Source organism: Strongylocentrotus purpuratus, unplaced genomic scaffold, assembly GCF_000002235.5.
Source record: "Strongylocentrotus purpuratus isolate Spur 01 unplaced genomic scaffold, Spur_5.0 spur5_scaffold_20, whole genome shotgun sequence".
Classification (NCBI taxonomy): Eukaryota; Metazoa; Echinodermata; class Echinoidea; order Camarodonta; family Strongylocentrotidae; genus Strongylocentrotus; species Strongylocentrotus purpuratus.
Genome location: NW_022145606.1, coordinates 21,484,671 through 21,512,470, shown reverse-complemented (window position 1 = coordinate 21,512,470; position 27,800 = coordinate 21,484,671). Strand labels below are relative to the sequence as shown.

The 27,800-nt window shown below is 36.0% G+C and overlaps 1 protein-coding gene across 1 annotated transcript in view; it reads left to right on the top strand.

The window, feature by feature from the left end:
* LOC585554 (DNA-binding protein RFX6) overlaps window positions 1-27,800 on the top strand; it is a 33,957-nt gene that overhangs the window by 3,501 nt on the left and 2,656 nt on the right. Inside the window, exons 2-16 of the mRNA XM_785376.5 lie at window positions 1,346-1,560; window positions 5,870-6,086; window positions 6,776-6,899; window positions 11,520-11,581; window positions 13,825-13,902; window positions 14,466-14,493; window positions 20,208-20,315; window positions 21,297-21,374; window positions 22,051-22,214; window positions 23,052-23,211; window positions 23,868-24,009; window positions 24,363-24,457; window positions 24,957-25,074; window positions 25,765-25,887; window positions 26,736-27,413. Coding sequence (XP_790469.2) covers window positions 1,470-1,560; window positions 5,870-6,086; window positions 6,776-6,899; window positions 11,520-11,581; window positions 13,825-13,902; window positions 14,466-14,493; window positions 20,208-20,315; window positions 21,297-21,374; window positions 22,051-22,214; window positions 23,052-23,211; window positions 23,868-24,009; window positions 24,363-24,457; window positions 24,957-25,074; window positions 25,765-25,887; window positions 26,736-27,413 — 2,266 coding nt within the window. The 5' untranslated portion in view covers window positions 1,346-1,469. The remainder of the gene's footprint in view (window positions 1-1,345; window positions 1,561-5,869; window positions 6,087-6,775; window positions 6,900-11,519; window positions 11,582-13,824; window positions 13,903-14,465; window positions 14,494-20,207; window positions 20,316-21,296; window positions 21,375-22,050; window positions 22,215-23,051; window positions 23,212-23,867; window positions 24,010-24,362; window positions 24,458-24,956; window positions 25,075-25,764; window positions 25,888-26,735; window positions 27,414-27,800) is intronic.

Here is a 27,800-nt window from a genome sequence, read left to right as displayed (position 1 = left end):
GGTGGTGCAAGGTTACACGTGAGACAACGCCCGAATAAAATAAAATAAAATGAAATGGGTTTTATGAACTGCTCATCCTGTAATACATGTGAACAGCCGCCATCAAGAGCAGTAATTTTTATTCAAACATTGAATTAAACGTTCAATAATGGTTAATAATCTCTCACAATGGTAAAAGTAACAATATTATAGTCATAAAAATGATTTGAAACAAATATAAGTTAGATGAATGACACTGAAAATATGACTGTATAAATACGAAATACAGAAGCCTACTCCAAATTATATTGCTGTGTGGTTTTTAAAATATTTACATATTCAAAACTACTTCTATTTTGTCTGATTTTTTTCTAAATTCAGAAGTCAACTCAGGGTCGGTCGACGTGGGGTCGGCTGACCCCATTTCAACTTGCAGGTGGATATTTTAATTACTGCGTATATAAATATATATTTCCATATATTGCCATGTTGTTGTTGACGAAAAATAGACAAGAGAAGAAGAATTAATAAACAACCTTTTAGGTGATACAAAATATACTAATTTCGCCTTTCAGCCTTTTTCAAGTAAAGACAAATTTTATTCAAACCCAGGGTGCTTCCAAACCTAAACAAAAAGGGGCGCAACAGTTACTAAAACTATGAGGATAAGCATTTAGTCTTTTAGAAATAAAATAGTAAAATGTCGTGTATTCCCAATATTCTTCCTACCCGCCTGCTTGTCTTTATATCTCCTCCTTTTCCCCTCCATCCCTGTCCCTTTTTCCCTATTGTCAGTCATTTTCTTTGGTTTGTTATTTTTTCTATCAGACTTATCCTTGTTTCCTGAACATTGCAAACTCCGCCTGTTGCGCAATCCGGTATTGCACTCAAAACAGACTTCACTGTCCTTTTCTTTGATTTTTAAAATGAAATTCTTATTATTTGATGTAAAACGATATTCTGATGCTAAAATTAGCAATTACACCTACAAACAAATACTAGTCATACATTGAATTGAATTGAATTTATTTATTGTCATGCGCAAATAAAAAGAAGGCATATAAATCATCTCAAGACTCACATTTGTATAAAATATAACAATACATTAACATAACATAAACAAATAACGACAAATAACATAAATAACAATGTAATATAATTGCATGTAGCCAAGGTGTCAAACAAAAATGCGAAGGTCTCTGTGACATTCAACATTCGACAGAGAGAGACGGTTGTATATGATAAACTGTTCTGTTACATGAACTACTGTGTCAATACCCGTGTATGAGTCTTCACATTAAGGGCCTTTGGAGCAATTATAGCTAATCATTGACTACCACCCTGTTTGTCTTTCCCTCCCCGACAGTCCCCCGGTACTCGAGGCTTCAAACACGACCAAGGACGCCCACGAAGGAGGAGTTATAGGAGCTGGTAGGGAAGTTTAGCGGAACGGTGCGAGAATCCAACGGGAGATTAACGGGCTAGCTAGGATGGCGAGTAAGCGGTCGATGAGCGTGATCAAGTTGGTTGTCGACGGTGAACATCCCGCGAAGAAAACGCTCTTCCAAAGCAACATGAGCGGTAAGCCTTTCATAACAAATATTATTCTTCAAAACGTCATTTTTAAGTATCTTTTCCTTTGATTAGAATGGTCTTCAATCTCATTCGCACATTGTGCACTTATTACCATTTGCTATTTCTGCCCCTATTAAGTCGGAAAAAAGATTTTCATCAAAATGCAACAGAAGTTTTTTTGTTTGTTATCATTATATGTTGTTATTCTCTTTCCTTCTATAATTTCTCTTATCGTTAGCATAACTCATAATCATACTAATTACACCACTCCTCTTTCATGCAGTGGTGTATCGATAACATTTAAAAATGGGTGGGGTGCATGGGGCCCTCCCAATTCGGAAAGGGGAACGTGGAATGCACTCTTTAACATGTTTAAAATAACTGATTTTTTTTCTCGACACTTGTATAATAGAAAATATATGATAAATAATGTTTCAAAAGGAGCAGAAATCTAAATTTGTTAACTTAATTTCTTCCAGGACCGTTAATTTAACAATCAAAATGACCCCTTCTCTCTCTTTCACCCATGTCATCTTCCGTTCCTTATTTCCTCTCCCCTAAATCTCTCTCTCTCTCTCTCTCTCTCCCCCCCCCTTCATCTCCCTTAATATCTTCTTTCTCACAGTGGGGTGGATTCATAAAAGTTGCTACGAATTACTGTTGTTGTTATTTACAATTCCCATATTTGCTGGAACCTATTGCTATGCCTATCGAGACTCTTAGGCCCACGTCATGCATCTATATCATGAAATAAGCTCACTTATATATACTCACAATGTTGCATTTTCACTGATATCGATGAATTATTATTCATTCATGTATCCATTTTATTTATTCTGATTGTAAAAGAATCTGAAATTCGGCCATCTGGTTGCGAATGATTACTTACAAATAAATAAAGCGTTTTAAATGAGAAAAAAGTATAATTTACAAATGCACATCATTGTCATTGTAATTGTCATCAAAGTCTTTGTCATTGTCAGAGAAAACTTTACAAAAATACTCGGGATACGGTAGTTTGCCGATTTAGCCTAGTATTGGCGGCATTCATGTGCAATAGCGCTTATTTTGCCATGCAGCAAGCCCTTTTCTCACCTTTCATATAATATTTATTTTGTTAAGAGCTCATTTTACATTGTCTCTCCGTTTGACTTTTAAGACAAAACTACAATTCGACTAACGTATCTTTTGGGCAAGTCCGATGTGGTGTTGTGAACATTATATATTGACACCAAAATGTATTTTCATTTCATATTTCCCGTTTTATTTTGTATGATAAAAGCTCTGTCATGGGTATTAGCTTACTACAACCATCTATATATATACTAAAATCTTAGATGTGGTTTGTGACGTACGGAACAGTAACTTGGACATATACGTGTTTAAATATACAAACGTCCTCTCTATAGACTAAATCGTCCGAAACTGACATTTCTAATGCAAGATTAATTATTGGTAAATTGTAAAACTTGGTTTGCATCATATATAATTTAACATCACCGTACATGTATAACACAAATTAAAAAGGACTGCCGAGGACTATGCGTTTTTTCTTGTTACCTGTTTCGATTCAACAAAATAGAATGAAATTGGATAACATGGTTGTGAATTAATGTGCTCTAAAATATAAAACTGATGCTTATGTAAATTTTCACATATCCTAGATAAAAAATGTAAAAATTATGAGATTTTTTTCCTCATGAGCTCTGATAAGGTTAATTCAGTAATATCCAACATTGAAGCCGATAAGTTTCGAATTTACATTAACAACCGTAAAAGGATAACGTATTAAAACAAACAGATATATAGGTGAAAAGATAAAAGTGAAATATTTCGCCCAAACCCTTACTTGATGATAGATTAAAAGATTTTCAAATTCGTCTGAGAGACTAAAAATGTATAGCGATATTACACAGACTTTGAACATGTTGAATATGCGAAAGAAACAAATATTTCTCTTCAGTGATAGAAGGCGAATTATATAATAAATATTGGAGTTGTAATAATTGAAGAGATTCCGTTAATTGGGGGAGTTCATTACTTAGATTCCATTCTCGTGGCCCAAAGAGACTAAATTGTGATGGTTATAATATAATGTACATGATAACAAACTATTAATTCAATAGATAATTAAACAAATGAACAAATAAATTAATAAATAAAATGTAAAGTATAAAAAGTAATAATAATTATGATAATATTGATAATGATTAAACAAATAAATAAACAAGAATAAACGATGGTGCAAAATTCAGATAGTTTAGTAATTCTAAATAAATTCAGGATAAATGTTATCATTAATATGATTGGAAGACAAATAGATTGGAATTCTACATGTAAAAATTAAACTGATGTTGCAAATAATTATCGATTGTAAGAGTAAATTCATCATTTTGGTTTTCTAACAAAAAAAAGTCTTTGTTTGTATCAAAATACTTTGTTTTAGCTGTGTAATGTGTTACGTTCGACTAGCACACGTGCGTTTATTGGGCCCCTTTTACCAACCAATAGTTTATGTTCTTGTATATGTAAACATCCTTTTACTGTATTGCTGTTGGTAAATATATTTAAAACAAAAATTAATTAATTCCCAAATCCAAACTATAACGAAACCAATTCATTTTACAGTGGAGGCCTCGAAATTGTGAAAGAATTATTCCACTTTAAATGAGAGAATTAACTTGTCTTGCCTCTTTCAAAAATCCCCTTTGAACATAATCTTTCTCTCGGCATAATGAGATATACTTATTTTATGAGGCTAGGAACGAGTACTTTTAGGTTTTCCTTCACATTCTCTAATTTTGAAAGCGCTTATGGTACTTTGTTGTCTTTAGGGCTTCTATACAAGCGATGTTATTATTATTATCATTCTTCTTCTTCTTCTTCTTATTATTATTATTTTAATTAAGAATGGACAAAAAGTTGATTCTCAGCCAACCCTTGCATGTTTGAGTTAGAATTAAAGTCGTGAGCGCTGATCACCGAAGCCCATGGCCATATGCTAGTGTTCCCGATTTAATTACGAGGCGTTCATCTGTCTTTGTTCTAGCTTAATGAGTGTGATCAGTATAGGCTATCTAACATGTTACCTAAGCCTAATGGGCTTTATCAACATTTCACTGTAGATTCTAGGATGAGTCACCATCCAGAAAGTTTGAAAACATCTTCACGAGGTCGGTATTGTGATATTTGACCCTTTTATAGCCCGTTTAGCTCCTTAAACCAACAAAATTACCCCTCCTTGTCTCTCTATGTCAGCCCCACCCATCTTTCTCTTTCTCTCTCTCTCTATCTTTCTTTTTTCTATCTCTCCTTCTTTCTCTTTTTATTATTTCTTTCTCGCTCTCTCTTTTTTTAAATTCTTCTTTTTCTTCATCATTTCTACTTCAGATCTTTTCCCTTCCCTCTCCCCTCTTTCCTATCCGCACCTTCCTAGGTCCCCTCGCACACTTTCATCTTGTTTTTTTTAATACTTTTTTTTTCGATAAGAAAGTCTTTTTCAGATCTTATTTTGTTCTATATTATAATAATATAGGTTCTTGTATTAATAGCACTTATATCTGTCAGACTTGACACTCCTGGCGCTCCCGATTATTACCCTGGCTTTTGCACGGCTGCCATTACGGCACTCTAGCATTTCAAGGAATGATTTCCTGCAAGGTACCCATTTACATCACCTGGGTTGAGTGTAGCAAATGTAGATCAATGTCGGCGGGACTCGAACCGCGGATCTTGTGATCCACAGTCCGGTGACGTATCCAGTCGACCACTACACCTGTACATTAAAGTCCCGCGCTCTCTCTCTCTTTATCTCTAACACGCACACGCGCGCGCACACTTTCCCTTTCCATCCTCCCTCTCCATCTCTCTCACTCTTCATCTCTTTTTCCATCCTCCTTACTATATTTGCCATAAATTTCAATACTATTTCTGTCTATATTTCCCTTCTCTCTTTCTCCCCCTTTCTCTCTCTCTCTCTCTCTCTCTCTCTCTCTTCTCTCTCTCTCTCTCTCTCTCTCTCGCCAATAATTGTGATCATTAGACCGGTTTACTAACATACGAATTGATGGATGTTTTTCTTTCCTGGGGACCTAGTGACTAGGTATTCCATTCACCTGTCATTATTGAATAAACTACAATACTCGCAATCCATTCAGTATACATTGTCTGTTGCTAGGTCGGGTATGCATCGGGCAAGCTTTCGGATAGACAAGAACAACCTTTCTTCAAACAGTATACATATAATTCGGATATGTAAGTAAACAGTTGGATCTGACTAAACTCTTTGCCCTTTGAAACTTATATCTTTACACAGAAGGTGAGACGGCAGAGTCTTCCTCGGAGGATGAGCACGAAATAGAACTCGAAAACGGGTCCGTCGACGATGGAATTAGGAAGACAGACGTAGACAACCAAAACGAAGATGAAATGCACAAGACTAAGAAAGATGAAACCAAGAAAACGACTGGCAAAAAGACCGTAGCCCAAATGGTCAAAGACAAGAAGAAACAAACTGCACTAACTTTGCAATGGTGAGTTTATAAGCAGTATTATGCTAGTCTACATTGTTGCCAAAAGAGTTGATATAATTATTCACCTTTTTCATGACATGATTGTGAGAATATCATTTTTCTTAAGAGTAGAATTGACATTTTTTTCAGAATTTTAGTAGTTTAAAGATTCATAGAGATTGACCAATAAAGTTCCGAGAAGACAGAAACATTATCTATCAAGAATTAACCATTTTGTCACAATCATTTCATGAAAAGAGGTAAGGAAAAAAAAAGTATTCCAACTTTGTTTGGGCAACAGTGTATGTATCCTATAAAAAAAAACTATCACAGCTGAAATTTAAAAACTATTTCAATGAAAGCTCTATAATGAACATCGTGCGTTATTGTAATGTTATCTGGCGTCAGATTGAGTCATATTACAACTTACTTTGATTCGTATACGTTTAGTAAGGATTGGGTTACTGCGAGAGGGGTGAGGGGTGGGGGAGGGCGTTACATCGTTCTAAACTACTATTTTGAGGTCGTTTGAGAATAATATTATATATTTATTGATTAATAAAAATATGTTCTCATCTATAATTCTTTACAAATGTTATTCGCACTGCTGACGGTATTCCTATTTCTCTCTCTCTCAATCCCCCACATCTCTCTCTCTCTCTCTCTGTCTCTCTCTCTCTCACCATCCCTCACTCACTTCATCCCCTTAGGTTGGAAGAGAATTACTGTATATGTGAGGGAGTATGCTTGCCACGGTGTATTCTTTATTCACACTACCTCGACTTTTGCCGCAAGGAGACTCTTGACCCAGCATGCGCTGCTACGTTTGGCAAGGTAACAATCTCATGTTAACTTTATGTGTCATGCGAATGATGTCCCTGTGCCAAACTGCGTTTCCTGTAGGATAGTTACACTAAGGGATTCAAGATTATTTTCATGTCTCCAGTGTAAAAATAACAGGTGTTCAAAAGGTTGACATGTACAGCTACAGTTTATGAGTGATCTGATGCTTAGATGAGTTTTGTGCCGATCGGCACGCTTGGAAAACGAGTGACTGTGCATATTAGCACTCACGGCAAAGGGAAGGTTAAATTTGTTCTAATTAAATATACTGACAATGATAATTATTCACTCTTGGAGTTTACTCAAGAAACAAAGGAGCCCACGAAAAACAGTATATTTGTATAATATTTGAGTTTCTGAAAAATAGAGCAACGCACTCCAAACCGTATTTTATAGGATATAAACAATACAGGTTCCTCACCTTTCACTTAAAGGCACACTGCCATACTTGTAGCTACTTGCTCCCTCTATATAGAAAACTTCCCCAATCGGTGCCTGTTGGTCCTCCATGATCCTCTTTTACTTATGTTAAATGAGAGCTGAGTTAATGAGATAGCCACCTGTCACAGTGACCTCGATGGCTCTCTGTGTGGTCTAATCCCTTGTTGCCCAGTAGTGGTGACGGTCTTTAATCTATTATATGAATTGAGAATCATTGAGACGTGCCCATTTATACTACATGACTTGTATAATTTGTTATTTTATATGTATGTCTATATTTTTTGTAAAATGCGGAACAATTAAAACTTGAACTTGAACTTGAAGGTATGGAGTGGGAGTGGTTCAAAATACAGGAACAAGCAAAACCTTATGTATACTTCTGTCATGGAAATCAGGAAGAAAGAGAGCCGCGTTTTTACGACCCCTTCGCATCCACCACTGCGTTACATTTGACAACTCTCCTTATACTTAAAGATACTATGTCCCTTTTGCAGCCAACCTCAAATTCTGTAGAACTTTGCAGGAATTATGAATATGTCATGTATGTCCTATCTGTGAAATGTAAACGTTAGCATTGTCCTAATATTCAAATTATGTAAAGAAACCCGTTTACTTGCTTGACTTCATTGTCAGACACTATTGTCAGTATTGAGTGACTGACTGGCTTTTTGTTCTTCTTTGGTAATAACATACATAAAATGAGCTGTAAAGGATTTGTCTACATCAAAAACCCACTTCTTGTAATGGCCAAAATTAAATTAATTGAATCTTTGCGCAGCATAAAACGTACGACCATACGGTACAATGGTCTGAAAATCAAGACTATTACTTATTGGCTCTATAGCTCCTAAGTCGATTTGACAACTAATAGTCGTTATTTCCCCACTCAAAGACATTTTCAAGCCCCATTTTTTAAAGGGGGTTCTTAATTAGAATTATCTTTCAAATGCCATTGAAATTTAACCTTTTCATTTGTTTGGCCTGCAAAAGGGACATAGTACCTTTAAAGCCACACTGTCCTACTTGTATCTGCTTGCTCCCTCTATATAGAAAACTTCCCCAATCGGTGCCTGTTGGTCCCCCATGATCCTCTTTTTCTTATGTTAGTTGAGAGCTGAGTTAATGAGATAGCCACCTGTCAGTGACCTCGCTGTGTGGTCTAATCCCTTCTGTCCCAGTAGTATTGACGGTCTTTAAACAAAAAAAATGATTACATTTTATCTTACTCCTGGATAATTAGAAGTAGAACTTTTAAAAACATATTCATTAAAAGTTTGTCTTCGTGAACATTTTCAATGTAGTGTTTGTGAAACGATATCATTTCCGATGCCATGGTAAGGGAGACGGGAAGCATGAGTGAAATGCTCATTATGGTATTTAAATATTTAAATTCAAATTGTAAAATGACATCATTGCGAAAAAATGCAATATCTTAAACTGGTATAGGCCTATGTGAATAAGAAAGCTGAATACATGGATCTCGTAAATGCTAAATACCGGCCAGTAGCACTTTCTAATGACTAGTAACACATTTGGAAATGCGGAGTCACGTGTCTACCCTCAAGCAATCATTTAATTAGGTTCAACGTCATCATTTTGTTAAACAAAATCACACAAAAAAAACACGATAATCTATAATAATAATAATAATAATGACAAAACGGTGCTTATGAAGTGCTTTCCACCGAAGTCTTTGAGCGCTATGCTAACAAATTACAACGACAAACAATGATATATATCAGACAAAATATTACAAATTAACCTACAAGTTACAAAACATGCGAAATATACATCAATGTGAACAGAGTAGGCCTACGTTAATCAACAAAAGCAGTTTTTAATAGATAAAAGTTAATCATAACAATAATACAAAATTGAATCCAATTGTTAGAATCAACATTCTATCCACTCGCAGGGTATCACACATATCCTACATGCATATGTAATTGTATTTCAGTTACTTTGCTTTGTCTTAGTTTACGGATGTTTGTTTGTTTTTCTTGTTGTGAGGATTGGGGCGATTACCTTTGGCGACAAAACAGCAGCGTCATCCTTTGAGCATTGGAAGAATTCCTTCCAATAATGACGACAAGTCTGAGAAATTCTTAAACAAACCTCGTCCAATAATAAAATACCTTGTAGGTTCACCGTTATACTACAGTGGTTTTACTTGTAATTCATCTATTTAGATATTGATAAATCCTCTTTGCGTCTGCATGTATCCGACATTGATAAGGAGAACTAATCAGTGTTTAGATCTTGTAAGTCCACTGTTTTCTCGCCATCATCTATTCATGGCGGGGTGGACAAACAAATCTCACGGCCTAGGAGTAAATCGACGAGGTATATATCCGATGTTACGTAATAATGGTGTCCTTTCGCGTGGTGTTGTGCGTCATGAAAAACTACACGTAGTCTTGCGTTCAGACCCAGCAGTGCTTTACAAGTAGACCAGGGTGTTTTTTCCACAAAGATCCTAAATTTAACTCTAAGTTGGACTTAGCAGTTATGGAAAGCCGTTAGCATTAATGAAACAAATTTGTACAAGATATTTTAAAAGGCATAAAATGTTGACTCAAATCATTCATATTTTCTATTATCAAGGTCATTTCATGTTCTTGATGTGATATATGAAAAGTCTAAAATACTTAAACTTTTGCTCTTGAATATATTTTATTTTAAGGCTACAAATGGCTCTCCATAATGTTTAGGTCGAATTAGGATCTTTGTAGCCCCCCCCCCCCTGGACATAGACCTGTTTGATAATTGTATGCATGCTTCTTGAACAAAAGCTTCTCTTGAAAAATATAAAGCTTTGCCATAGGCTTGTCAGGCACAGCAACAGCATGCTTATGTATAAAAAGTGGAATTCATCAATGGAGGTACCATTACGCACAGCAGGTGAATTTGGATCATAATAGCTAATAGTAGATAAACATGGATTATGGGGAGAAACACTGATTTATTGATTTTTCGTGTTTGCTTGATTTTTTGTTTTGTTTGATTGATTGATGGTTATTCAGAAGAATCGAATTCGCGGTAGTCATGCCGAATTGCACATGATTTACATATTTAAAAAAAACATTGAAACATAGATAAAAACAGGTCTATCACGGGAACCCTTTGCAATAGGATTGGGAAAATCACAATACAATCACCCGCTTTATAGATGTATTTGTCATACAATGAAACAAAATTGACATCAGCATTTCATCTGCTAAGAGACTAACTTTTATTCTTTGACGTAACTTGTTAGCGCCAATATGTCTCTCATACCCGTTGCACACGAGGCATGATTTGCGTGACGTAGGACTGTGTCAGCGAATGGCGCAGTATTTTAAACACCATGTGAGAGTTGAGATCGTATAACTAACTAATGATTGCAAAATGAGCAGCGCACATATTGCGTTAAAACTTGTCAACATCTATTTTCTCTCCGAGTACATGTATATTAATTGAGAAATACTCTTTGAGCGATGTGCTAAAAAAACACCTTCAGTGTTGACATGCGTTTTGACAAAGAAAAGCTGAATCACAACCGTTTACAAATTCCTGCCTGCGCGGTTTTTACATAATCTACGGAGAAATACATGTAAATCAAAGCATATTTATTCATTCGTTTGAGTACAGTTAACTCGAGTATCGATAAAGATTTGCCGACTTCGAAGAGTTTGCGTCGAAGACTACGAATGCAGACATGTTGTCTTACCTTGACTGATCGTGGAATGTAATTTACTTTGTCGTCATGCGAACCGTTCCAAACTACTACACTTTTATCAATGTGTTTGGAACAACAGTGAATAATACGTATTCTGTAACCAACGTAACGAGGGATCTTCCCATTCTGTTAAGCAAAAACATTGGAGATACAAATTGCGAAGATAACATTATTTTTAAAATCAGTTTCCCGGACAAACGGAACACGAAGCGAATAAGTTATATACAAAGATAGAGAGAGAGGGGGAATAGGGGGAGAAAGAGAGGGGTAGAATGGAAATAGAGATAGCGAGAGAGAAAAAAACAGAAGAATAGAGAGAGAGAGAGAGAGAGAGAGAGAGAGAAGATAAGAGTTAAAGATCAATATTGCTTGATTGCATTATTATCAAAAGCGCATTCATAACTCATCACGTTTCCGTTTGATTATATTCCATTTCTATCTTTTTCCCCCAGACAATTCGACAGAAATTCCCAAATCTGACTACAAGACGACTTGGAACGAGAGGCCATTCAAAGTAAGACACTACATTAATATATCGCTAATGATAGTTTCATATAATTCTATCCAAAGAGAGAAAAGAGGGAGAGATCTAGAAGAAGAGAGAGGGAGAGAGAGAGAGAGAGAGGGGGGGGGCGGAGGGAGGAAGAGAGACGAAAGAGTCAAAGGGAGAGGGAGGGAAGGGTGTAGACAGGGGGACAGGGAGTGGGAGGGAGGAAGGGAGAAATTCCTGATAAAATAGGAAAAGCTATGATAGTTACTAATAACAGATGAAGTGGAAATAGAAGAAGAAGGAGAAGAAGAAGAAGAAGAAGAAGAAGAAGAAGAAGAAAGGCCATCAACTCATGATTCTTCTTCTCTTTCCCCTTCCTTTTCTTGGCCGGTGGCACGATCTCTGGACCATCTACTGAGATTGAAAACAAATATTGGAAGGGGGAGGTTGCACGTGGGTCAGCCATTGAATTAAAGACTTTTATTATCATCTCTTCAAATACATATGATTACAACGACGTAGTAACAAAACAGCACAAACAAAACAAATACCACAACAAACGAAACGAAACAATACAAACATACAAACAAAACACCCGCATGCACACACGCACAACACACACGCACTCGCACACAAATACAAGAAATCACATCATACAAGGTAATGAGCGTCACGCATTAAGAGATTTCTTGTTCTCTCAGATGTTGTTTCGTAAATTCCATTGTTATCAAAGTTTACGATGTTTATTAACCTTGGTTCGGATGTTAATGTCATTGTAAATATTGGTCACTGTACAAACCTTGTCCACTTATTAATTCAACTTATTTCGAGAAAAAAACAAGCTGAGATTGGCATCATGTTTAAAGTTCAAGCCTCTCTAATGTGTCGGGAGCCCAACACATTTGATGGCTAAAATTCACTTCAATTTTATAATGAAGTTGTTGTTGTTTTGTTGTTTTTATTTCCAAAATCAGATACAAAATATTATACAAAGAAAATATATAAAAATGAAATATAAATACATGTACATAGCTAACAATTGGAGGAAAGCCCAATTCAGCAATTTTTTGTATCGAAGTCGAACATATTTTTTTCTTATTGTCAAACTTAAATGACTTCTGTAAACTTATTTTGTTAATTCGTAGATACCTATCACTCTTCGTTACCTAACCTGTATAATTCATTTGTTCTATTATGCCTATATATTGTAATATTTTTTAGTAACTTTATATATGTTATTTCAATTTCATATATGGAGTGGAAAAATAGATAAATTAATCTTATCAAATCAAAAAGTCTTGTGCTACGTGAATTAAAATTACAACTTTGGACGGAGGACGATAGAGAAAATAGATATCCATCACCAATTGCCTCTGCTTTGGGACACAATTTATATTCCCCGGACCGTATTTACCATAGCGATTGACGGTCACTTCAAAGAGATACCTGATAAAGAAGACGACCCTGGTTTGTCTACCGATAAAGACATAGTGGTTCTGTCCTTAACTGACTAATCACTTGAATGACACATATAATTATTGGCAATTTTATTAGTCTAAAATTAACATGAAAATCAATTCGTAAAATTAAATCACTGGTCAAATAGTAAAATCGTATTCAGAGTTAAACAAAAAAATCCATGTACATGTATTGTAGGTTCAGGCAGAAACGCCGTTCTATATTTTTTTTCTTCATATATATATATTTTTTTTTGAGGGGGGGGCAGATATGTCTGTATAATTCACTTTAGGAATTCACTCTCTGTAGAAATGCATTTTCTTTACTTGAAAAATGTCTAATTGCGAATCAAATCTAAAACTACTATTGTAACTTTGTACTTTGAAAAAAAGGAATAGAACAAATATATCTTTAACATTATTCGTTGCACTGAACGATGTTTACTTGGAAATAGCATAAGAAAAAATGTCTGTTTGACGTTTCACACATACATAGTTGCCCGTAGCGTTTATGATAATTTGTCATTATTAAACCTGTTTCCATGAAAGGATTGTGACAATATGATTTAGTCGTTACGGATAGAGCTTTTATCTTCTCAGTTCTAAGAAAATATAAACTTGATCTTTGTAAAATCAATCATATTGTTACAATCTTTTCATTAAAAGAAGTAAAGAGAAATATTCCAACTTTATGGGCATCACAAAATCAATTAACTTTTTCTATCGCAGAGTGGAATTATTAATGTCTTTTTATGTAGATTTTGTTCCTATTTAGTTATTTTGGGGCATTTTCTGATCATTTTCTTGCAGATATCACTACTACGGTATTGGTATCAAAGAATCCAGTGCTTATTATCATACAGTCTACTCTACCAAGGGACTTACAAGGTATGTATTGTGTAGTTCATTCAATGTGTGAGTAATAGTAAGATTCTCTACCAGTCATTGGTCATTAGCGCGTCACGTGACTAGTGATAATTTCAACTATTGTCTCTCATGTTAGTTTCATGTTAGTGTATATGTTTTGTGTCAATAATTTTCTTTGGCAAAAGAAGAAAATAACAAAAAAATATGGTAGATGAATATTTTATCGTGTTTATGTAGTAATTCCTCAACTAGAAAAACAGCATTTTCACATTGTCACATTACCACACTGATATCAAAACTTCACTTTATTGACAGAGTTCAGAATGAAGGAAATAGGTGAAAAACAATGATCCTCATCTATTACAGCTAAGAACTGAAAACAGCTTTAAACCTTACAGTTCATGATCAATATCATCTTCAGGATAACTAATTTTCTTTAACAAAGCTGTGATACATCCTCGGTGGGTTCTCAATGCATTTTAGGGGAAACGAAGTCATAATTACGAAAATCTTTGTAAAATTTGCCAAACTAATTCCTGTGTATTAAATCGATTCGTTTTTTTTTTTCGGTTTAATCCACACAGATTTTCAGGGGCCAGATTAAAAAGCGAGGTAAGATCACTGAGTCGTAAATTTATACATTATGTGTTCGTGTTTGTGTCTGTAATTATGTTTGATGTTAATGATAGCTCCCATTCTTTACCTTGTAAAGTTAAAAACTTTACTCATTTCATTAAACACCTAGGCGTCACAAATTCCCCATTACTAAAAAGGCTTTTAGGAACCACAAAATCTTATTGCATTAAGTTAGGAAAAGGAAATATGTAACATTATAATAGAGAGTGTCAAAACGTGTGCACTAACCCACTGTGGACCCTTTTTTCGAAGAAACATTGGTTTAGTGAAGAGCTAAAGTATTGTCATCATGACGTTTCGCTTGTTCACCGTACTTCATCCTTGTATATATTAACCGCGGGAACCATATTGTTTGCCGAAACCCTTAAAGAGCTCGTGTATCGGGGCTCTAGCAAACAAAGACCCCGAGAGCTTAGGCGGCTATAACAGCGGGCCAGCGTAGGTATTTCCTGAGTAGCGAAGGAAAGCGGATAGGCCATCGAGTAGTTTAAAGTGCCCATATCAACGATCTGTCGCCTTAAATTGTTTTACTGATCCCTTTTGTTCATTCGCACATGTGTTGGTGGAAGTTAACCGATTTCCTTCCATAATGCAGCGTAGACATGACGAAAAGATTTTAAAGCAATACAAACATGAGAGAAAGAAAAAAAAAACCATTTCTTAACTATTTTAACGGTGTTTTTTCTTCCTATTTCGTTGCTTATACTCATGAATGTTTATATATTTTTGGTTTTTACTAAATGTTTGAATTGATACAATGCAATACAATACAAACATAACCATCCAACATTACACAACCGGACATTACATTAAATTTTTGTACAAGAATATCAAAAGCCTTACACGCAATTTCACTTATGTTAACAATCGATGCGGAGATCCTGAATGAAATATGTCATAATTATGGTATAGTGTGATTGCATTCAATGACACAACGCACTGACATGCACCAACACAAACGAAAACAACAAAATACTTGAGAGAGAGAGAGAGAGAGAGAGAGAGAGAGATTGTACTTCTAATCTTTATTATTTAGAGGAAAAATTACAATGAAAATGTCGGATAGTAGATGGATCTAACAAAGACAAATCCATACATTAGACCAAATGGAAATAAACCGCCACATCGAACCCGGTGCGAATGGTCGTCGCTGTGGGTTATCTAATTAAGATATTAACTTTGCGGGTCCGCAGGTTAACGACGTTACTTACGTAACCAGACCCGCTCATCCCCACTCACTGGTATCCAAGCACTAAGCCCGATATCTTGAGACTTGTACCTCTTTTATTAAGAAAACGGAGAAGACACAAAGAGACAGTTTTATTGTATCAGAAAAATTATGGCGACTTTCTATTACACGTTATTTCTTGGAAGCCGTGAAGGATGCGATGTGATATAAACTGATTTCTAAATTTTTGCTTCTGATCCAAATCTCTTTTTAGTTTGATCTCGAAAACAACCGAATACAATATGTAAGGGCTTTAAATTAAAATGAATGAAGTTGGACAGCTCATTAGATTGTTCTCCATGTTGAAGATTTGATTTGACAGATGGTAAAAGTAGATGATAAAATCAAAGAAGTATTATAAATATGATTCCCTAACAATAGTTATTTTCTCGGAAATTCATGTTTATTCCGATCAGAATCCACCTCTTGGTTTCATAGACGATAGCAAATCGAACCTCAAGGTTTTTAAATTTTAAGATAAGTAAGAAGTTTGACAAGCAATGCAAACCAAATGATTGAGGTGAAAGAATGATAGCCAATGTCGACATCGTAGCATTTTGAATGACGAGCTTTTGGAATAAAGTTATCATTTGCGGAATGATTAACCTTCTGATAAACGAATCTTCGAATTAAGACAATAAATCTATGCATTTTTGGAACCCTATTTCATTTTAGTAGTTAGGAATCCCCGGGCTGATATGGAAATTTTGTGTTTCCGAATAAAGAACTTTGGGAATCATGAACCTTCGGAAAAAAACGAGTGCCTTCTAACGCCACCCGTGTCACGAAAGCGTCATGAGTACACTGTCTTGCAAGTTAGCCGCCAAACCATTGAACTGCGGGTATTAAATTTAGCACGCATTTCAATGGGATGTCGCAGAACTTCTACTTATGATGGTTTCTTGAAGCGATGCCCTGGGGGTGTTTCAAGTCGAGCTTATCTCTAAGTTGGACTTAAAAATTATGGAAAGCCATTAGCATCTTTGAAAATATTTTGTAAAAGTTATTTTGAAAGGCATAAAATGTTGATTCAAATCATTCATATTTTTTTATCATCAAGGAGATTTCATTTTCTTGATGTAGAATTTATAAAAAAAAGTCTAAAATACTTGAATTTCTGCTTTTGAATATATTTCATTTTAAGGCTCCAGTGGCTGTCCATAATTTTTAAGTCCAACTTAGTGTTAAGTTCTACTTAGGATCTTTGTGAAACACCCCCCTGGTCTTTTTAAACTGGGAGACCAGGCCACTACGCAACGAGTTGTAGCTAGCGTGTCTGCCTAGCCTCGCATTGTATCCCCGAAACCACCGGCATGACCTGACCGCCACCTCTCCCGGCATGCACGCATGGTGATGTGGAAAGACCAACGTTCCCGGAGAAAGGGATTGCGGATGGTAACTGGGTTACCAAACGTTGTGCCCCATGGCGTTCTTCCATGTTATGGTTTCACCGTGAAATAACGGTTGCTTAGTTTAGAAAGCATTCAACCCCACCAGAGAATGTCCTTCAATGTACATAAATTACTCTAATCGGTGCTTCCCCTTTCTCCCTCCTATTTATAGTCACCAAATCTTGCCTGACCTTTTCAGGACAGGGATTTTTAAAGGGCTAAATCGATCACTAATCATTCCTCAAATTGGCATCAATAATATTTTTCTTTTAATGCTACATTGCTCTAATAAAACGCAATTGTCTCTGAAAACAATAAACATGGATACAAACCGTGTCTAAAAGTTTAAAAAGTTGCCAATTTTGGTCGAAAAACAATGATTCTGAACCTCTCAACGTGTAGCCAGTTTAAGAATTTTAAAGATTATTTTCTTTCTTTTAAAACTCCTTGCTTCAAACGCAGTATGGTAATGCGACAAACATGAAAACATTGTGTGCGGAAGGTTTGCCATTATACTCAAGCAGCTGGTTTATTTTCTAAGGGCTCGGAATAAAAAGTTACTAAGCCGACTCACAAAATGTGGAATGACTCTTCCGAAAGGGATCAAATAAGAAATAAACCCCCGATAGCAGTACACCATTACAATGTTTATTTCTACCTAAGACGACATCAATATAAAATTTAAATTTCAAATCATAATACCTATAGGATCTTTAGAATGAACGACTAGTTTCGTTGCGATTGTTACTCATATGGTATTTTCATATTCTGTTTTATCTTGATTCCACAAGAATGTTTTTATTATTAAAGGTCCCACTTAGTGCATTTTAGAATGATCATTGCCAAAGTGATGGAGGTACTTTACAAATACCTTTTGTTTGCCCTCTTGGAAAACATACTTCGACCTGCGTACCATAGAATGTACCGTCGGTGATGAAATGAATGATTACATAACTGTCATTAAAACGAATCCAGCATTCGTCTTGATGGGTTTTAAAATGTTATACAAATGACCTTTAACTGTCCATGCGCGGAGCATCTCCGACCTGTTTTCTGAAACACCATAGGCCTAAAATAGATTTGTTAATGAAAAGCGTGACCCACATGTTTTGCCTCACCGGATACAAACGTCTTTAGATTTTTAAAGATCCTGACTGGATTTCCCCATTTCCAAGCAGTCGTTTTGACCCACTGATGTTTTTATTTTTACCTTTTCCATTTTCCTTTGTTGTGATTTTGTTGGTAAGGGGGTACGTGTTGCGTTCGCAAAAATAGTATGGTCAATTCATTTCCAAAATGTGTACCTGTCAAGTCATTTTATTTTGTACCGTGACACCCCTTCCTTTGGTCCTTTTCTTTCCTTCTCTCTCTTTTCTCTTCTCATTTACTCTCGCCATCTACATAAACCCTCTCAATATTTTGATATTTCCGCCTCTCCTTTTCTTTCATTAATATAAACCTTATTTCCTTCCTGAAAACACATCCAATAAAAGCTATTGCTTCCAAAGAGTGTTAGTATACTAATAAGCTATCCTGTACATTTAACAGTGTCACACGTGTTCAGTCCTGATCACTTAAAAGAGTGGGGAAGCGTACAGCTTTATTGCTATATTCATCTGCTCAATGCAAACATAGGGACAAATTCCAGGCTGTAAATTACTCCTATCTGACATGCCTCTTACCGGTGAATAATGGCGCCAAATTACCCCCTTTGCTTCTTCCTTCTTCCCGCGCTCTTCACGGGCCTTCGTCGTCGAGCTAGCGCGGAAACATCGGCATGTGTCGCTTTTAAGACTGGAGCGTTCTGCAATAGACCACATGTCGTGTTTCATTAAAACTCTATCCGTCATACTCTGTTCGATTGGTTTATGCACTTGCATATGACGGAGCGGAATAAACCGGAGTTATAAATTTACTAAATGATGTTCATTTCATCTCCTTTTTTGTTATGATTCCCGTTATGTCTTACGACTCACACCCACGCCTGTTATGACACTTTTCTTGAAAGACACAAAAATGTGTCTGGCAAGGGTTTTTAAACTCCTTAAAGATAAACTTGAGTTCTGGTTAAAAAAAGAAAATCAATTCTCACAGAATCTAACGAGACTTACACTGAATGTTCAAAATTACAAATAAATGTCATGTGCCAAACAATTTTGGAAGAAAATGTATACTGGCTGAGTAATGACGATAGAAAGATAAGGAAATAAGATAGTACTAGCCCCGACACCATGTGTGTTGTCCCATATATAGCTTTCGGTGTACAGTGCTTGTTACTTTACCAAGACTCGGTCAAATTTATTATGGTTTTGATGATTCCAGAACCTTGCAGTACACATCAATACTTACATGCTTTATGATCAACTTTTTCTGATGCATTCCACACCTTTTCTTTCACAATGCAATCCGTTACCAGAACTCACCTTTTCCTTTAACGAGTTCTTTTAACTCTTCTCACGTTTTCTTTTTGTTTTAATTATGATTTGTTTGTCTCTTTATTTACTTGTTTTTGACAACTGTAGGCCTAGAGTATATTATGATCAGAGAGATAGTTAGAAACCTGTAATATAGCAAACGACTTTTTAATTTGCGTCCATATTTATAAAAAAATTCTAAGCATCCATGCCCATCACATTCTGAAATATGTGAAAGTTGCAATAACGCGTTACGTTACCTGAACATGATGTCTAGTGTCTACAGGATACATAATAGGGTATTGGATATGACCCTGAGTCATGATATTTCAAAGGCAGTTGCGAATATATTTTACATAATACTACCCCTAATAGCGATACTTTTTTAGAAAGTGAGCCTACAGTCAACGACCAAGTTATTCCAACCTCCTTTAAATTTGATGGTGTTTTGTGTTTTTCATAATACAAGAATGACATATGGACAGGTTGAATAATCATTTAGGGCCTTCATTTGTTGAATACTTTTAAATGCAAGCTTTAATATGTCACATTCTCAAGAAACATAAATCGGGACAAATCAATTTTTCTACATAATTAAAAAATTACGGGTAAGAATAATTTGGTTGTTAACTGTCTATATTTTTTAATTTACCACAGGGTGGTTTCACCCGGAAGTATTCCTTGTCATCGAAGACAGGGACACTACTGCCAGAGTTCCCGGATGCTCAGCAGATGGCTCTACCCTTTGTTCTGTCAGCGGAAAGGGTAAGATACTAGCTGCGACACGAAGTTGAGGGAGAAATGGAGGGAAAGGGCAACAAAATAATAACAATAAAGACATTGTGTTTGTGTGCGTGTGTTTTGGTGTGATTTTTTTTTTTTTTACAGACGTGTATCAATCAGATTGTTTACGTCTGGGGACCGACCTTTAACGTCACCATCCGAGAGACGTGACTCGAGTTTCGTACCGGGGTCCGCCTTAGCCAGTAGGCGAAGACAGAGAGCTGATGAAATACTCTACTACTGAATCAAATAACATCTCCCTAAATTAACAGTGCCTACTTATATATAGTGAACATGTCCGCTCCAACATCGTTATCCCTGTCATAGCTGGCAGCCAAAATATGGAGCGCTTTGGCATATTGGGCGCCAATTTACACCTGGGTGGAGAGTGGCAAATGTAGATGATGTTTTGCTAGGCCGGGATTCGAAAGCTTGTGTAGGAAAAAGTAGTAGGTGATGAAACAGGGAGAGCGCGACAGAAAACAGGAAATGAGATTAGCTCAGACAGAAAGAGAAAAGGGAGAGGTATAAAGAGAGGTAGATGGATATGTGTGGGTGTGCGTGTGGGTGTGAATGTGATCCAATGGAATGAGCTCGAAGAACAAGAGGGGCGAAGGGTGGATAATGAGAGAAGAGAAGAATAGTGAGAGTAAGGGAAATATGGCGAGAAAGCGTGAGAGACAGAGATGTGACTGTGTGTGCGTATGTGCATGTGCGTGCATAGGAGCGTGATCAGGGTCGTTTCATTAAACAATGCTGTCTGTAACAACTACCACGAGCTCAATGGAAAAAATTACTTAATAAACTGATAAACGGGAAAAATGAATAATTTGGGAGACCAAGAGGCAAGAACGAATGGTCCGAAAGCTTTGTGTAGAATCTAAATGGTGTTGTGAGAATTTTATACAATTCAATATATTCATCTTTTTTAGCCTACTAATTCTCCTTTGTTTTACTCTCTAGGTCGATACCCTTCTTGTCATGTACAAGACTCATTCTCAGTGTGTACTTGACACGATCATCAATTCAAGCTTCGATGAGGCAAGAAACAATAGATTTTACATTTATTTACTTTCACTAAATGCTTTTTCGTATTAATGTGAATATACTTTGTATGTCTCAGTTACAAATTTTTATAATGATACATGTAATATTGATTTAGTTTTATTTATCCATCTAGCAAAGCAAGATTAATACTAATATTCCTGCAGGCCCTGTAATTATCATTACCACCGCTATTTGCTAGCTAGATACCCACTTAAAACACCTGGGTAGAGAGCGACAAGGGTGTAATCACCGAGCAAGGTTCGAATCCCGGACTTCCCTAATATTCAAGGGCCTTTACCATTATAGACCGCGGTGCTCCCACTTCATCTATACTCATTTTCTTGAGTAGGCCTACTTCTTGCGTATTCCATTTTCTTTTCTATGATTCCTGGGTAATCTTATAATTTCTAATTTCACAAATTAAGTAGCAAGCCTTTCATATTGGGCTGAATTAAACGAAAAGAGTATTCGTAATCAACTAATCACACTATGATCTATATGGGCATTTATGGCTCACAATTTCCTAGCCTCTTCATCTCCCAATTTGCACGACATCATTTCAGTAGCGCAAAGCTTATTGTGGTATTAGCTTGTTTCACGTTTCGGATATGCGTATTCTATATTTCTATGTCATCCTGGAATTTTCCCTTGTCTTACCCACTTTGAACAGATCCAGAACTTTCTGCTGCATTTCTGGCAAGGCATGCCCGATCACCTCCTACCCTTGCTCGATAATCCCATCATGATTGACCTCATTTGCATATGCGATTCGATACTCTACAAGACAGTGATCGATATCCTTATTCCAGCTACCATGCAAGAAATGCCTGAAAGGTTTGTCTTCTTAACGTTCGAGTACAGATTAGGAATTTATCAAGGCCAAATTAGGAATACAGTCTATTTTGTATAGTTTCCGCCCATAATATTTCAGAAAAAGAGAGGAATCTGGGGTTCAAAACAATAGCTTCATGGCCCCCCAAAAAGGAATCGTATTCCAAAATAGGAATGGTTGGCAGCTATGTTTTAGAATTGTTTAATAAGAATGGTTTGTCTTGAAGTCTTTGGTATAAATGTATCTATCCCGTTATAAATACGATGTGACAAGGAGATGATTTGAGTGGCAAATAAAGAGTTACTATCTCGGAGTATATACACTAGCTCGTCACCTAAGCTTTACAACTGACTGAAATAAAAAGCAATTATTGCCAAATCAAGTATTCTCATCAACCAAAAAAACGTTCCACAGTGGCTGCTTCGGATAGGACATTCCACTTTCCTTCAGAGAAATAACACTGTATTGCCATATTCAAACGATTCTTTAAACAGGACTGCTTCCCTCGGTAATATAAAGTGATTTACGTATTTTACGAGTCTATATATTATTTATGTTTCTTTTCAAATTGGGAGTGTATTATAAACGCTGTGGTATTTTTTTTGAGTTTTTGTGGCGCTACTAAAAAATAATTATCATAATAAGGCCATACTCTGCAATTCCCTCACGTGCCCTACTATTGAAAGGTGATTTTGTTTAAGTCATGATCTTAAATCAAATGCAATGAATGTAAAATAATGCACCATTTGTTTGTTTCCAAGACACATGTTCCAATTAATGGTTCAGCTTCTTCTGCTTCAAGTTAAGAAATTTCATTTTCATTCTCTGATTGCCTACAGTTTACTGACGGATATCCGACGTTTTACTCGACAATGGGAGTTATGGCTGACGTCATCACTTGAGAACCTACCTGACACCCTCAAAGAATCCAAGATGACCGTGGCTAGACGCTTTGTCCAGTCGCTTAAAAGACAATCCTCGTTCCTGCACTTAGCTCAGGTAAATATCACATACAATAATGTCACGAAACAACATATTTTCCTTTGGCAAGACATTAATCGACATTTTACTCTCTCCATCCAGGTGAATGTGTTCCTGGAAGGAAGAATTTAATTCATTCAATGCTTGAGTGCCTTATCAGGGTAGCTCCGCTAAAACCGGAGTAATTGTTAGAATTGAATTGCATTTATGCTCTTCTGCAACATACGAATCAAATTAAATTTGAGCGATACAACATATACAAAATATCACAATTTTTTTGAGCGTGTACACAATAATAATAATAGGAATATTGACATTAAAAAACAAAATCTAACTCATAACACACTACCAAGAGCTATTAACTATGGTATGTTATATTTCTGCAGCGCCATATCTTTGGAATGCTCTTCCACTGAGGATCCGATCACTATAATCCCTAGAAACATCTAAAAAGAATCTAAAGTCATATATGTTCGCATGTCATTTTAGTTAATTATATGTTGAATGTACATCTATGCATTTTTTCTTTTTTTCCTTCTCATTTCTCTATGTAACTCATTTTAATTCTATCCTTCTGCGCCTCGCAATAGTTTACGAGATCGATGGAGCATACAAATGCTGTATTATTATTATTATATTCGAAGTACTCAAGAAATATTTGTTTCCTTCTCCAGACGGCTCGTCCTGTTCTGTTCGACCAGCAGCTCGTTGACCAGATGATTGAAGACCTTGAGAAGGTTGATCTGTGCTCTATTGGATCTCATGCAATGCTGTCTGTTAGTCAAGATGAAACTGACTCGGAACTGAACACTGAATGTAAGATTCACATGAAGCCTTGTTTAGATATTTGCCACACTTGACCGAGGTGTATAAGTTGGTACAACTAGGGCAGAAATGATTCCATGAGTGATCTGGGCGCTACAGCCTTGGTTTGCAACCGCATATAGACGTTATTATCACACTATTACTAATCTGCGATATTATACAAGAACAAAGAAAGGCATAGTACTATGTTATAATCATTAATATTGTTATAATAATTAGTACTTATATAATCACTACAATTATTATTATTGTCATTATCATCATTAGTAGTAGAATTATAATCGGATTACTCTAATAATTTTGAAATATGTATATTTATATTCTCTGTCTTTCTTTTGTTGTAGTTCTGAATGACTTTAAGGAACTTCTGAAGAAACAAGCCACGGTGGAGGCTTTTACTGAATGGCTAGACCAGGTCGTCGAGTCAAAGGTCATCAAGGTATGATGTCAAAGGTCAATCAATTTCATACCATTCTCATAAAAATAACCTCAATGAAAAAAAAACAACAACATCTTTTTAATATAGCAAACATTGTAGTGTTTACTTGGAATACTTGTGAACATGGTGCTTGTTTATTTATTCATTTAAGACCACCAAACTTAATATAAGAATTATGAAAAATACATTCCAAAGAATATTTCATCAAAATCGCGTGATGTTTTATGTTGTAAAGATTAGATCATGTAGAGGTGTCTTGGTCTAGTGGATATATTTTTGGACTTTCGATCAAGTAGTTTACCATTCGAGTCCCGCAGCCGCACTTAATGTCATTTCGCCAATTTGCCACTCTGAACCTGAACGCGGTGGACATCTTGCATGGTGGATATTTGTGTTATAAAAATAGCCAACATTATTATGATGTTATTATTACATAAATTTTTCCAGTTTTAAATCGAGTTATTGGGCTATTTCTTTCTGTTTTTCTTTCATGTAACAGCCGAGTAAGCAGAACGGGCGTTCCTTCAAGAAGCGAGCTCAGGATTTCTTGCTGAAATGGTCTTTCTTTGGAGCTCGTGTCATGCATTCACTAACAATTAATAATGCACAGAGCTTTGGTAAGCTTATACATGGCCCTTTGGCCTGAATGTTTAAAATATTCTTAATTTCAAATTTCCTTATTTCTACCCGAAACCTCTGCTCCTGAACCCTCTATATTATTAACATTACTATCAATTTACATTATTAGTATTACCATCATTATTGTTGATTTTATTATTACTAGTAGTAATACTGTTATCATTATAATGATTCTTATGATTATTGGGAGTAAACATTTCAATGTGTTTTGTCATTGTTTTATTATCGTTAAGTTTATTTTTGTAAACTATTATCATTACTATAAGTATTATTATCAGTATTATTATCATAATAATTATCGTTATTATTATAGCATTATTGTTGTAAGTATAATTATTATTACAAGATCGTTGATGTTGCCCTCTATTTCAATATGATTTGTCTTGCCATAGCCTCCTTCCATCTAATTCGAATACTGCTTGATGAATACAATAATATTATTATTGATATATAATATTATTGTTACAATTATTTGAATCAAATAAAACAATGTTGTTAATATTATCATTATTTTTGTTAAAATTATTGTTTTAAGTTTATTATTATTACTATAAGTGTAAAGTATTTGTCTTATTGTCATTATCATTATATTTATCGTTTTTATCATTATCATTATTGTTATAAGTATAATAATTATCACAAGATCTTCATGATTTGTCTTGTCATAGCGTCCTTCCATCTGATTCGGATGCTGCTTGATGAGTACATTCTCCTGGCTGTGGAAAGCCAATTCAACACAGAAAAGGACAACGACCTTCAAAATCGCCTGGAGAAACACATGAAGGCCTCAGGTATGTTCAACTTTATATGTACCCATCCTCCTCTCAAGCGTTGTTGCATTCTTTTTCGAATTCCTATTCGTTCTTTAAGTTTTATGTTCACTTTTATATCGTTCTGTGTACCAGTAATATAATCCATCGACTTTGTCCCCCTACATCATATTTTCTCTGTTTCACTCTCTTTTTAATTAATTAGTTTATCTATCGCAACATAATTTATATAAGATGAAAGCATCATCAGCAAAGCTGTTTTCATTCATGGTCCTGATTAAGAACATACACAAATAAAACACAAAGACATGTCTAATAGAGTAACGAAAAAAAAATCAAAGGTGCACATTTCCAATACAAAGCACACAATAACAGTAGTATATTGAAAGGATAATGGAAATGATCTTCTTCCAGTTAAGTGCTGCTTCAAGGTGATGGATGGAATAACATACAAAAAACGGCATACAAAGTATAAATCGGTTAGACAAGGAAGCTCCAGCATCTTTTCACTCTTGAAGTTCTGGTCCATGTTTCATAAAACTTGTAACACGATGCGATGAGTGTTAAAAGCTACAGAAATCCAGGCATTTGATTGGCTGAGAGCCTTTTGTTCACCATTAGGCAACCCCATTCCACACAAGTATCGAGAGTAGGCTACATGCTATATCGTGTATCTATGTAACGTTTTTATGTAATGTCCTTTTTTGTTTCAATCTCTAACACTGTTAATGAAGTTGTATGCATTGTGAACAGTTTAAGTCAAACATCTTCTCTAAGTTTGTTCAATTAGCTGATGTTTTTTTTCTGAACACAGTCATGGCAGTTAATGTCTTATTAATGATATATTATGGTTATCTTTCTTACGACAGGTAACACTCAGAGACCGCTATCCAATCCTGCTGGGTCTTGTTTCCTTGCTAACCGCAACGGAGTACAGAGACAGCAAGTTGGCCTTGGGGACCAGTCACAGTGCAAGCGGGAAGAAGTGATCGACCATAACCGCAACACGCTTTATCCCGGACATATGAGCTCCCTAGCGCCTGGAGAAAGAGACTACCTCATGCCTTATGGAACCACACCCCATCATCATTCCCTCGGGTCACGTACCAACCCAATGTTGACTCCTCCCATCTCGCCTATCGTCATGCGCAACTCTGTCATCAACCAAACGCCTCTACCGCTGGCGCCTCATGCTGGCCCCTCCCACAACCAACCTTTCATGCCGTCCACGTCCCCGCAAGCTGGTTTCCCCTATGTTAATCACATTCAGGGGCAGGAGCCGTATCTCTCGTCTGCGAGGACCCAAAACTACATGGCCCCGTACCCAGCATCCAACTACTACCACCATCCAACTGTATTTCCTCAGGGCTACAATAGTTCGCCCTATTATCCACGCTCTCACGATTCTGCAGATGCAGGGGGCGTGGCCTACCCAGATTCCTACTCACACCGGGATGATCGTTACTATGGCAATTGTGCAATGGGCGGGGAAAGGCAGGATGCATCGGGTTCCACCTACCCCTACTCCACTAATAGCTACAACCAAGGTATAAATCGTCCGATCCTCTTATTCCGCTAAGATCTGTAGACATAGTAGTATTCTTGCAGTCTCTTGCTTCTTGCTTCTAAAGACCAGAGGAAATTTGAAAACCATCAGTCATATTTCTCATTCATATTTATCTGGCTTTAAACATAATGCAAATATAGGACATATTTCGCTTGATATAAGGGATCATCCGAGTACAACCAACAAAAAAACAGACCTCCGACACAACCTAAAAGTAATTAACACGTCACTCGTCAACGCCATTTTGCTGTCTACTGTAGATGTTGAATAACTATCACAAGATAACTAAAAATGCAACAATAAGAAAAGAAAACGTTATTGATAGTCATCTACAGATTAATGTATATATATTTTAAAGGCAGTGTTT